The sequence below is a fragment of the Carcharhinus amblyrhynchos genome, unplaced genomic scaffold (assembly GCF_965287045.1).
Source record: "Carcharhinus amblyrhynchos unplaced genomic scaffold, sCarAmb.v2.hapA chromosome_139, whole genome shotgun sequence".
In the NCBI taxonomy this organism is placed as follows: domain Eukaryota; kingdom Metazoa; phylum Chordata; class Chondrichthyes; order Carcharhiniformes; family Carcharhinidae; genus Carcharhinus; species Carcharhinus amblyrhynchos.
The window spans coordinates 294,388-306,887 of NW_027649879.1; the positions used below are offsets into that span (position 1 = coordinate 294,388).

The 12,500-nt window shown below is 51.8% G+C and overlaps 1 protein-coding gene across 1 annotated transcript in view; it reads left to right on the forward strand.

Moving 5' to 3' along the window:
- LOC145338675 (large neutral amino acids transporter small subunit 3-like) overlaps positions 1 to 12,500 on the forward strand; it is a 74,342-nt gene that overhangs the window by 57,624 nt on the left and 4,218 nt on the right. Inside the window, exons 9-13 of the mRNA XM_080183062.1 lie at positions 1,068 to 1,208; positions 4,129 to 4,164; positions 7,784 to 7,907; positions 11,825 to 11,969; positions 12,148 to 12,221. Of these exons, the coding sequence (XP_080039188.1) occupies positions 1,068 to 1,208; positions 4,129 to 4,164; positions 7,784 to 7,907; positions 11,825 to 11,969; positions 12,148 to 12,221 (520 nt within the window). The remainder of the gene's footprint in view (positions 1 to 1,067; positions 1,209 to 4,128; positions 4,165 to 7,783; positions 7,908 to 11,824; positions 11,970 to 12,147; positions 12,222 to 12,500) is intronic.

Consider the following 12,500-nt stretch of genomic DNA (forward strand, 5'->3'; position numbering starts at 1 on the left):
CTCTCCAAAGCCTCCACATCCTTCTGGTAGTGTGGGGGACCAGAATTGAATGCTATATTTCCAAGTGCGGCCTAACTAAGGTTCTGCACATCTGAAGCCTGATAAGGCGGAGAAGTGGCCAATGGACTTCAACGCGGATAAATGTGTAGTCGTCCATTTTGGCAGAACCAACGGGATGAACGAGTACACTATCAAGGGCAGAAGTCTGAGTAGTGTTGAAGAGCAGAAGGATCTTGGGGTCCGGGTCCACAGGACTCTTAAATCGGCCTCGCAGGTGGAGGAGGTGGTCAAGAAGGCGTATGGTGTACTGGCCTTCATTAATCGAGGGATTGAGTTTAGGAGTCGGGAGGTAATGCTGCAACTTTATAAGACCCTTGTCAGGCCTCATTTGGAGTATTGTGCGCAGTTCTGGTCACCTCACTATAGGAAAGATGTAGAAGCTATTGAGAGGGTACAGAGGAGATTTACAAGGATGTTGCCTGGACTGGGAGGCATGCCTTATGAAGATAGGTTGAGGGAGCTGGGACTCTTTTCCCTGGAGAGACGAAGGTTGAGAGGCGACCTGATAGAGGTTTACAAAATGTTGAGAGGAATAGATAGGGTGGATTCTCAGAGGCTATTTCCCCGGGTTGAAATGGTCGCTACGAGAGGACACAGATTTAAGGTGCGGGGAGGAAAGTACAGAAGTGATGTTAGGGGTAAGTTTTTCACTCAGAGGGTGGTGAGTGAATGGAATCGGCTGCCGTCAGTGGTGGTGGAGGCGAACTCGCTGGGGTCTTTTAAAAGTCTTCTGGATGAGTATATGGGGTTTAATGAGATTGGGGGTTATAGATAGGTCTATGGATTGGTAGGTATTGATGTGATCGGCGCAACTCGTGGGCCGAAGGGCCTGATTGTGCTGTAGTGTTCTATGTTCTATGTTCTAAGGGGAGCGAAACTATTGACAGTATTTCAGGAATGGATGGGCAGAATGGCCAGTGTCTGTGCCTGTAAGGAGACTTTGATTCCCTTGGTGAGATCCACCAAACTAATGCTTCCTGTTTGTACACCCCCTCCCCCTCCCGCAGGGTCCATCCCACTCCGCCGGAGTGTCTTCTCCGCCATCTTCCTCTGGAGCCTGGTTACCATGGGAATAACTCAACTCCGTCTCATATTCTACATGGGAAGCATGAACAAGATGCTGGAGTTCATCATAACAAAAGGAATGAGTGAGTCTCACCTCCCAGAACGGGGTTAGATACAGAGTAAAGCTCCCTCTACACTGTCCCCCCCATCAAACACTCCCAGGACAGGTACAGCACGGGGTTAGATACAGAGTAAAGCTCCCTCTACACTGTCCCCCCATCAAACACTCCCAGGACAGGTACAGCACGGGGTTAGATACAGAGTAAAGCTCCCTCTACACTGTCCCCCATCAAACACTCCCAGGACAGGTACAGCACGGGGTTAGATACAGAGTAAAGCTCCCTCTACACTGTCCCCCCTATCAAACACTCCCAGGACAGGTACAGCACGGGGTTAGATACAGAGTAAAGCTCCCTCTACACTGTCCCCATCAAACACTCCCAGGACAGGTACAGCACGGGGTTAGATACAGAGTAAAGCTCCCTCTACACTGTCCCCCATCAAACACTCCCAGGACAGGTACAGCACGGGGTTAGATACAGAGTAAAGCTCCCTCTACACTGTCCCCCATCAAACACTCCCAGGACAGGGACAGCACGGGGTTAGATACAGCAGAGTAAAGCTCCCTCTACACTGTCCCCCATCAAACACTCCCAGGACAGGTACAGCACGGGGTTAGATACAGAGTAAAGCTCCCTCTACATTGTTTTGAGAGACACCAGTCAGTGTACAGATATCTCCCTGAGAGAGAGAGAGGGGACTGAGAGATGCCAGTCAGTGTACAGATATCTCCTGAGAGAGAGAGAGAGAGGGGACTGAGAGACACCAGTCAGTGTACAGATATCTCCCTGGGAGAGAGAGAGAGGGGACTGAGAGACACCAGTCAGTGTACAGATATCTCCCTGAGAGAGAGAGGACTGAGTGACACCAGTCAGTGTACAGATATCTCCCTCAGAGAGAGAGAGAGGGGACTGAGAAACACCAGTCAGTGTACAGATACCTCCCTGAGAGAGAGAGAGAGGGGACTGAGAGACACCAGTCAGTGTACAGATATCTCCCTGAGAGAGAGAGAGAGGGGACTGAGAGACACCAGTCAGTGTACAGATATCTCCCTGAGAGAGAGAGAGAGGGGACTGAGAGACACCAGTCAGTGTACAGATATCTCCCTGAGAGAGAGAGAGAGAGAGAGAGGGGACTGAGTGACACTAGTCAGTGTACAGATATCCCCCTGAGAGAGAGAGAGAGGGGACTGAGAAACACCAGTCAGTGTACAGATATCTCCCTGAGAGAGAGAGGGGACTGAGAGACACCAGTCAGTGTACAGATATCTCCCTGAGAGAGAGAGAGGGGACTGAGTGACACTAGTCAGTGTACAGATATCTCCCTGAGAGAGAGAGAGAGGGGACTGAGAGAGACACCAGTCAGTGTACAGATATCTCCCTGAGAGAGGGGGGACTGAGAGACACCAGTCAGTGTACAGATATCTCCCTGTGAGAGAGGGGACTGAGAGACACCAGTCAGTGTACAGATATCTCCCTGAGAGAGAGGGGACTGAGAGACACCAGTCAGTGTACAGATATCTCCCTGAGAGAGAGAGGGGGGACTGAGAGACACCAGTCAGTGTACAGATATCTCCCTGAGAGAGAGGGGACTGAGAGACACCAGTCAGTGTACAGATATCTCCCTGAGAGAGAGGGGACTGAGAGACACCAGTCAGTGTACAGATATCTCCCTGAGAGAGAGAGGGGGGACTGAGAGACACCAGTCAGTGTACAGATATCTCCCTGAGAGAGAGGGGACTGAGAGACACCAGTCAGTGTACAGATATCTCCCTGAGAGAGACGGGACTGAGAGACACCAGTCAGTGTACAGATATCTCCCTGAGAGAGAGAGAGGGGACTGAGAGACACCAGTCAGTGTACAGATATCTCCCTGAGAGAGAGAGGGGACTGAGCGACACCAGTCAGTGTACAGATATCTCCCTGTGAGAGAGGGGACTGAGAGACACCAGTCAGTGTACAGATATCTCCCTGAGAGAGAGAGGGGACTGAGGGACACCAGTCAGTGTACAGATATCTCCCTGAGAGAGAGAGAGGGGACTGAGAGACACCAGTCAGTGTACAGATATCTCCCTGAGAGAGAGAGAGGGGACTGAGAGACACCAGTCAGTGTACAGATATCTCCCTGAGAGAGACGGGACTGAGAGACACCAGTCAGTGTACAGATATCTCCCTGAGAGAGAGAGGGGACTGAGAGACACCAGTCAGTGTACAGATATCTCCCTGAGAGAGAGAGAGGGGACTGAGAGACACCAGTCAGTGTACAGATATCTCCCTGAGAGAGAGAGGGGACTGAGAGACACCAGTCAGTGTACAGATATCTCCCTGAGAGAGAGAGATAGGGGATTGAGAGACACCAGTCAGTGTACAGATATCTCCCTGAGAGAGAGAGATAGGGGATTGAGAGACACCAGTCAGTGTACAGATATCTCCCTGAGAGAGAGAGAGGGGACTGAGAGACACCAGTCAGTGTACAGATATCTCCCTGAGAGAGAGAGATAGGGGATTGAGAGACACCAGTCAGTGTACAGATATCTCCCTGAGAGAGAGAGAGAGGGGACTGAGAGACACCAGTCAGTGTACAGATATCTCCCTGAGAGAGAGAGAGGGGACTGAGAGACACCAGTCAGTGTACAGATATCTCCCTGAGAGAGAGAGGGGACTGAGGGACACCAGTCAGTGTACAGATATCTCCCTGAGAGAGGGGGGACTGAGAGACACCAGTCAGTGTACAGATATCTCCCTGAGAGAGAGAGAGGGGACTGAGAGACACCAGTCAGTGTACAGATATCTCCCTGAGAGAGAGAGAGGGGACTGAGAGACACCAGTCGGTGTACAGATATCTCCCTGAGAGAGGGGACTGAGAGACACCAGTCAGTGTGCTGATATTTGAGTGAAGGAGTGAATTTAATACATGATGATTGTTGCTTATTATCTTTTTCAGAAAATGATGAATTATTACATGAAGCAGATGATACTGGTGAGTGTGAGATGTGTTACGAGGCGAGACTTCTAACCTTGGTCGCAGAGGGAGTTCTGAGAAGGTTTTCCCGGACAGATTACTGGGATGGCGGGAGTGTCACTCGAGGAGAGATCGGGGGCGAACGGGCCTGGATTCACCGGAGTTTCGGAGAATGGCGGGGGAGGGATTGCGTTGGAATGTGTAACATTCCGATCGAACTGGACAGACCGGACACAGGGATATTGATCCCTCTGTCTGGTGGGGGGAGGGTCTCGAACGAGGGGGTCCCAGGGTTCGGGAGAGATCATTTTGGACGGAGATGAGGAGAGATTTTCTTGACTCAGAGGCTGGTGAAGCTGTGGAACTCTCTCCCACAGAAAACCTCGAGGGACTGAGTCACTGAATCTGTTTACAAAGGAGATAGAGAGATTTCATAGACGCTAAAAGAGTGACGGGGAGAGAGGGGGACAGTGTGGAGTGAGATAGAGGATTAGCCAATGATCGTAACGACTGACACAGCAGCATTGAAGGGTAGAATGGTTTTATGTGCTGAGGGAGTGCCGCACTGTCAGAGGGTCAGTGCTGAGGGAGTGCCGCACTGTCAGAGGGTCAGTGCTGAGGGAGTGCCGCACTGTCAGAGGGTCAGTGCTGAGGGAGCGCCGCACTGTCAGAGGGTCAGTGCTGAGGGAGCGCCGCACTGTCAGAGGGTCAGTGCCGAGGGAGCGCTGCACTGTCAGAGGGTCAGTGCTGAGGGAGTGCCGCACTGTCAGAGGGTCAGTGCCGAGGGAGCGCCGCACTGTCAGAGGGTCAGTGCTGAGGGAGTGCCGCACTGTCAGAGGGTCAGTGCTGAGGGAGTGCCGCACTGTCAGAGGGTCAGTGCTGGGGGAGTGCCGCACTGTCAGAGGGTCAGTGCTGGGGGAGTGCTGCACTGTCAGAGGGTCAGTGCCGAGGGAGCGCCGCACTGTCAGAGGGTCAGTGCTGAGGGAGTACATTGTCGAGTAACAGTGACTACATGAAAATAGTTAATACAGTTAATGCACGTCGAATATTTGGTGGTGACTGGAAACTGCGTGTTTATAGATTCAGAGATTTATCAACTTGAGATGGAAAGTGATTTTGTGACAGATTCGGTGGATTGGCCGTGCTAAATTTTTGATTTGATTTATTATTGCCCCGTGTATTGGGATACAGTGAAAAGTATTGTTTCTCGCGCGCTATACAGACAAAGCATACCGTTCATAGAGAAGGAAAGGAGAGGGTGCAGAGTGTAGTGTTACAGTCACAGCGAGGGTGTAGAGAAAGATCAGCTTAATGTGAGGTGGGTCCATTCAAAAGTCTGACAGCAGCAGGGAAGAAGCTGTTCTTGAGTCGGTCGGTACGGGACCTCAGACTTTTGTATCTTTTTCCCGATGGAAGAAGGTGGAAGAGAGAATGTCCGGGGTGTGTGTGGGGGGGGTCCTTGATTATACCGGCTGCTTTTCCCCGAGGCAGCGGGAAGTGTAGACAGAGTCAATGGATGGGAGGCTGGTTTGTGTGATGGGATTGGGGGCTACATTCACCACCCTTTTGTAGTTCCTTGCGGTCTTGGGCAGAGCAGGAGCCCAGACCGAGCTGTGATCCAACCAGAAAGAATGCTTTCTATGGGGCATCTGTAAAAGTTGGTGAGAGTCCGTAGCGGACATGCCAAATTTCCTTAGTCTTCTGAGAAAGTAGGTTATTCATAGAAAGTAAGAAATTGTCCCTCCGTGTCCAAAGATGTGCGGATGAGGGCCTGGGTGGGATATTCTGTTGGAGGGGTCAGTACAGACCCGATGGGCTGAGCGGCTCCCTTCTCTGGGTCAGTGGAGGGTGCAGTTCTCCACCCCTACCACCAGGAGGACAGTGAGCCTCCCTCACTCGGGACATCTGGTGGCGGCGGCCGGTTACTGCAGCACACTGTGGTCCTGAGGTCAAAATATTCACACACACACACACTCTCTCTCACACACTGTCTCTCACACACACACTCTCTCTCACACACTGTCTCACACACACACACTCTCTCTCACACACACACTCTCTCTCACACACACACACTCTCTCTCTCTCTCACACACTCTCTCTCACACACACTCTCTCTCTCACACACACTCTCTCTCTCTCTCACACACACTCTCTCTCTCTCACACACACTCTCTCTCTCTCTCACACACTCTCTCTCTCTCTCACACACTCTCTCTCTCTCTCACACACTCTCTCTCTCTCTCTCACACTCTCTCTCTCACACACACTCTCTCTCTCTCTCACACACTCTCTCTCTCACACACACTCTCTCTCTCTCACACACACTCTCTCTCTCTCACACACACTCTCTCTCTCTCTCTCTCACACACTCTCTCTCTCACACACACTCTCTCTCTCTCACACACACTCTCTCTCTCTCACACACACTCTCTCTCTCTCACACACTCTGTCTCACACACACACTCTCTCTCACACACACACACACACTCACACACAGACACTCTCTCTCTCACACACACACTCTCTCTCTCTCACACACACACACACACTCACACACAGACACTCTCTCTCTCTCACGCACACACTGAGACTCACACACACACACACACACACACTCACACACAGACACTCTCTCTCACGCAAACACTGAGACTCACACACACACTCACACACACACACACACACTCTGTCTCACGCAAACACTGAGACTCACACACACACACAGTCACACACAGACACTCTCTCTCACGCAAACACTGAGACTCACACACACACACAGTCACACACAGACACTCTCTCTCACGCAAACACTGAGACTCACACACACACACACTCACACACAGACACTCTCTCTCTCTCACGCACACACTGAGACTCACACACACACACACTCACACACAGACACTCTCTCTCTCTCACGCACACACTGAGACTCACACACACACACACACACACAGACACACTCTCTCTCTCACGCACACACTGAGACTCACACACACACACACTCACACTCACACACAGACACTCTCTCTCTCTCACGCACACACTGAGACTCACACACACACACACACTCACACACAGACACTCTCTCTCTCTCACGCACACACTGAGACTCACACACACACACACACACACAGACACTCTCTCTCACACACACACACTCACACTCAGTCTCACACACACACACAGACACTCTCTCTCACACACACACACAGACACACAGACTCTCTCACACACACACACGTGCACACGCTCACACTTACACAGACACACAAACACTCTCTCACACATAAACGCACACACTCACACAGACAGGCACAGACACACTCACACATACATACACACACACACACACACACAAACACTCTGTCACACACGCACACACTCTCACACACACACACACGGACACTCACTGTCTCTCACACACACACTCTCTCACACACACACACACACACACACACACAGACACTCACAGACACAGACACACAAACACTCTCTCTCTCACACAGACACTCACACACAGGGAGCAGGCAAGCCTCAGGTCTGTCTCAGGCAGTGGTCAGCTCTCTGCGGACAGAGAGGACTGACGCGTCTCACAGTAACTAAATCAACCTCCTTCTCTCTCCGCCCACAGTCAATTTCTATTCGTCGATATTTGGGATCCTCCAGTTGCTGTGCCTATTTACCTCACCCCTGATTGGCTGCGTCATGGACTGGCGTATGAAGGAATGTGTCGACACATCAGCGACAGCGGGCAGGTGAGAGACAGGACGAGGCCATTCAGCCCCTTCTCCAGCCTGTTACACAGGAACAGGAGGAGGCCCCATTCAGCCCCTTCTCCAGCCTGTTACACGGGAACAGGAGGAGGCCATTCAGCCCCTTCTCCAGCCTGTTACACAGGAACAGGAGGAGGCCCCATTCAGAGTAAGGGAGCTGGATTAACATCAGTACAGATACAGTCAGTAACACAGGGTGCTGGGGGGAGAGAGGGGTTACTGAGTGACAGTGTGAGGGAGCTGGATTAACATCAGTACAGATACAGTCAGTAACACAGGGTGCTGGGGGGGAGAGAGGGGTTACTGAGTGACAGTGTGAGGGAGCTGGATTAACATCAGTACAGATACAGTCAGTAACACAGGGTGCTGGGGGGTAGAGAGAGGTTACTGAGTGACAGTGTGAGGGAGCTGGATTAACATCAGTACAGATACAGTCAGTAACACAGGGTGCTGGGGGGAGAGGGGTTACTGAGTGACAGTGTGAGGGAGCTGGATTAACATCAGTACAGATACAGTCAGTAACACAGGGTGCTGGGGGGGAGAGAGGGGTTACTGAGTGACAGTGTGAGGGAGCTGGATTAACATCAGTACAGATACAGTCAGTAACACAGGGTGCTGGGGAGAGGGGTTACTGAGTGACAGTGTGAGGGAGCTGGATTAACATCAGTACAGATACAGTCAGTAACACAGGGTGCTGGGGGGAGAGGGGTTACTGAGTGACAGTGTGAGGGAGCTGGATTAACATCAGTACAGATACAGTCAGTAATACAGGGTGCTGGGGGAGAGAGGGGTTACTGAGTGACAGTGTGAGGGAGCTGGATTAACATCAGTACAGATACAGTCAGTAACACAGGGTGCTGGGAGGGGAGAGGGGTTACTGAGTGACAGTGTGAGGGAGCTGGATTAACATCAGTACAGATACAGTCAGTAACACAGGGTGCTGGGAGGGGGAGAGGGGTTACTGAGTGACAGTGTGAGGGAGCTGGATTAACATCAGTACAGATACAGTCAGTAACACAGGGTGCTGGGGGGGGCAGAGGGGTTACTGAGAGACAGTGTGAGGGAGCTGGATTAACACCAGTACAGATACAGTCAGTAACACAGGGTGCTGGGGGGGGAGAGAGGGGTTACTGAGTGACAGTGTGAGGGAGCTGGATTAACATCAGTACAGATACAGTCAGTAACACAGGGTGCTGGGGGGGGGAGAGGGGTTACTGAGTGACAGTGTGAGGGAGCTGGATTAACATCAGTACAGATACAGTCAGTAACGCAGGGTGCTGGGAGGGGAGAGGGGTTACTGAGTGACAGAGTGAGGAGCTGGATTAACATCAGTACAGATACAGTCAGTAACACAGGGTGCTGGGGGGAGAGAGGGGTTACTGAGTGAGGGAGCTGGATTAACATCAGTACAGATACAGTCAGTAACACAGAGTGCTGGGGGAGAGAGGGGTTACTGAGTGAGGGAGCTGGATTAACATCAGTACAGATACAGTCAGTAACACAGGGGTGCTGGGGGGAGAGGGTTACTGAGTGAGAGTGCGAGGGAGCTGGATTAACATCAGTACAGATACAGTCAGTAACACAGGGTGCTGGGGGGAGAGAGGGGTTACTGAGTGACAGTGTGAGGGAGCTGGATTAACATCAGTACAGATACAGTCAGTAACACAGGGTGCTGTGGGGGGGAGAGAGGGGTTACTGAGTGACAGTGTGAGGAAGCTGGATTAACATCAGTACAGATACAGTGAGTAACACAGGGTGCTGGGGGGAGAGGGGTTACTGAGTGAGAGTGCGAGGGGAGCTGGATTAACATCAGTACAGATACAGTCAGTAACACAGGGTGCTGGGGGGGAGAGAGGGGTTACTGAGTGACAGTGTGAGGGAGCTGGATTAACATCAGTACAGATACAGTCAGTAACACAGGGTGCTGGGGGGGAGAGAGAGGGGTTACTGAGTGACAGTGTGAGGGAGCTGGATTAACATCAGTACAGATACAGTCAGTAACACAGGGTGCTGGGGGGGAGAGAGAGGGGTTACTGAGTGACAGTGTGAGGGAGCTGGATTAACATCAGTACAGATACAGTCAGTAACACAGGGCGCTGGGGAGAGAGAGGGGTTAATGAGTGACAGTGTGAGGGAGCTGGATTAACATCAGTACAGATACAGTCAGTAACACAGGGTGCTGGGGGGAGAGAGGGGTTACTGAGCGAGGAGTTGGATTAACATCAGTACAGATACAGTCAGTAACACAGGGTGCTGGGGGGGAGAGAGAGGGGTTACTGAGTGACAGAGTGAGGGAGCTGGATTAACATCAGTACAGATACAGTCAGTAACACAGGGTGCTGGGGGGAGAGAGGGGTTACTGAGTGACAGTGTGAGGGAGCTGGATTAACATCAGTACAGATACAGTCAGTAACACAGGGTGCTGGGGGGAGAGGAGGGGTTGCTGAGTGACAGTGTGAGGGAGCTGGATTAACATCAGTACAGATACAGTCAGTAACACAGGGTGCTGGGGGGAGAGGGGTTACTGAGTGACAGTGTGAGGGAGCTGGATTAACATCAGTACAGATACAGTCAGTAACACAGGGTGCTGGGGGGAGAGAGGGGTTACTGAGTGACAGTGTGAGGGAGCTGGATTAACATCAGTACAGATACAGTCAGTAACACAGGGTGCTGGGGGGAGAGGGGTTACTGAGTGAGGGAGCTGGATTAACATCAGTACAGATACAGTCAGTAACACAGGGTGCTGGGGGGGAGAGGGGTTACTGAGTGACAGTGTGAGGGAGCTGGATTAACATCAGTACAGATACAGTCAGTAACACAGGGTGCTGGGGGGGAGAGGGGTTACTGAGTGACAGTGTGAGGGAGCTGGATTAACATCAGTACAGATACAGTCAGTAACACAGGGTGCTGGGGGGAGAGAGGGGTTACTGAGTGACAGTGTGAGGGAGCTGGATTAACATCAGTACAGATACAGTCAGTAACACAGGGTGCTGGGGGGGAGAGAGGGTTACTGAGTGACAGTGTGAGGGAGCTGGATTAACATCAGTACAGATACAGTCAGTAACACAGGGTGCTGGGGGGGAGAGGGGTTACTGAGTGACAGTGTGAGGGAGCTGGATTAACATCAGTACAGATACAGTCAGTAACACAGGGTGCTGGGGGGAGAGAGGGGTTACTGAGTGACAGTGTGAGGGAGCTGGATTAACATCAGTACAGATACAGTCAGTAACACAGGGTGCTGGGGGGGAGAGGGGTTACTGAGTGACAGTGTGAGGGAGCTGGATTAACATCAGTACAGATACAGTCAGTAACACAGGGTGCTGGGGGAGAGAGGGGTTACTGAGTGACAGTGTGAGGGAGCTGGATTAACATCAGTACAGATACAGTCAGTAACACAGGGTGCTGGGAGAGAGGGGTTACTGAGTGACAGTGTGAGGGAGCTGGATTAACATCAGTACAGATACAGTCAGTAACACAGGGTGCTGGGGGGAGAGGGGTTACTGAGTGACAGTGTGAGGGAGCTGGATTAACATCAGTACAGATACAGTCAGTAACACAGGGTGCTGGGGGGGGAGAGAGGGGTTACTGAGTGACAGTGTGAGGGAGCTGGATTAACATCAGTACAGATACAGTCAGTAACACAGGGTGTTGCAGGGGGAGAGAGGGGTTACTGAGCGAGGGAGCTGGATTAACATCAGTACAGATACAGTCAGTAACACAGGGTGCTGGGGGGGGAGAGAGGGGTTACTGAGTGACAGTGTGAGGGAGCTGGATTAACATCAGTACAGATACAGTCAGTAACACAGGGTGCTGTGGGAGGGAGAGAGGGGTTACTGAGCGAGGGAGCTGGATTAACATCTGTCCTCCGATAATACTCACTCCGATTTTTTTTGCCTCAGGACCGCGACTGTTCCCCCTGGGGGGAAGAAACCACGAGATAGGACAATCCAGAAACTGACCAACGCCATCAGAGCCTTTGTACTCACCAATCTCTTACTGGTGGCGTTTGGAGTTACCTGTCTGATCAACATTCTCCCCCTGCAGGTAACTAACTGGGACAGGGGGGTGGGGGGTGTCACACTCAGTCCCTGATAACCCTCTGTTCACACTGTGCTGTTCACACTGTGACCCAGAGACCAGGAGTCGATCCAGACTCTGGGTTACACCGTTAGACAGTGCTGGAACTAACACTCTTCTCCCTCTCTCTCTCTCGTTCCGCCAGTATCTCACCTTCATCTTTCACACGGTTGTCCGAGGGTTCATCCACTCTGCCTGCGGAGGTCTCTACGCCGTTGTGTAAGTCTCTGGCTGATCCACAGTGTGAGGCATCGTACGGGTAGCCTGACTGGAGAATGGACCTAATGTATGTGTGGGGGAGAGATTGGGTGAGAGGGTTAGTCTCTCTCCGATCAGGTTACAGGCTGCCCTGTGTCTGAGAGTAAATGTGGGGAGAGGGTGGGTGAGAGGGTTAGTCTCTCTACGATCAGGTTACAGGCTGCCCTGTATCTGAGTGTAAATGTGGGGAGAGGGTGGGTGAGAGGGTTAGTCTCTCTACGATCAGGTTACAGGCTTCCT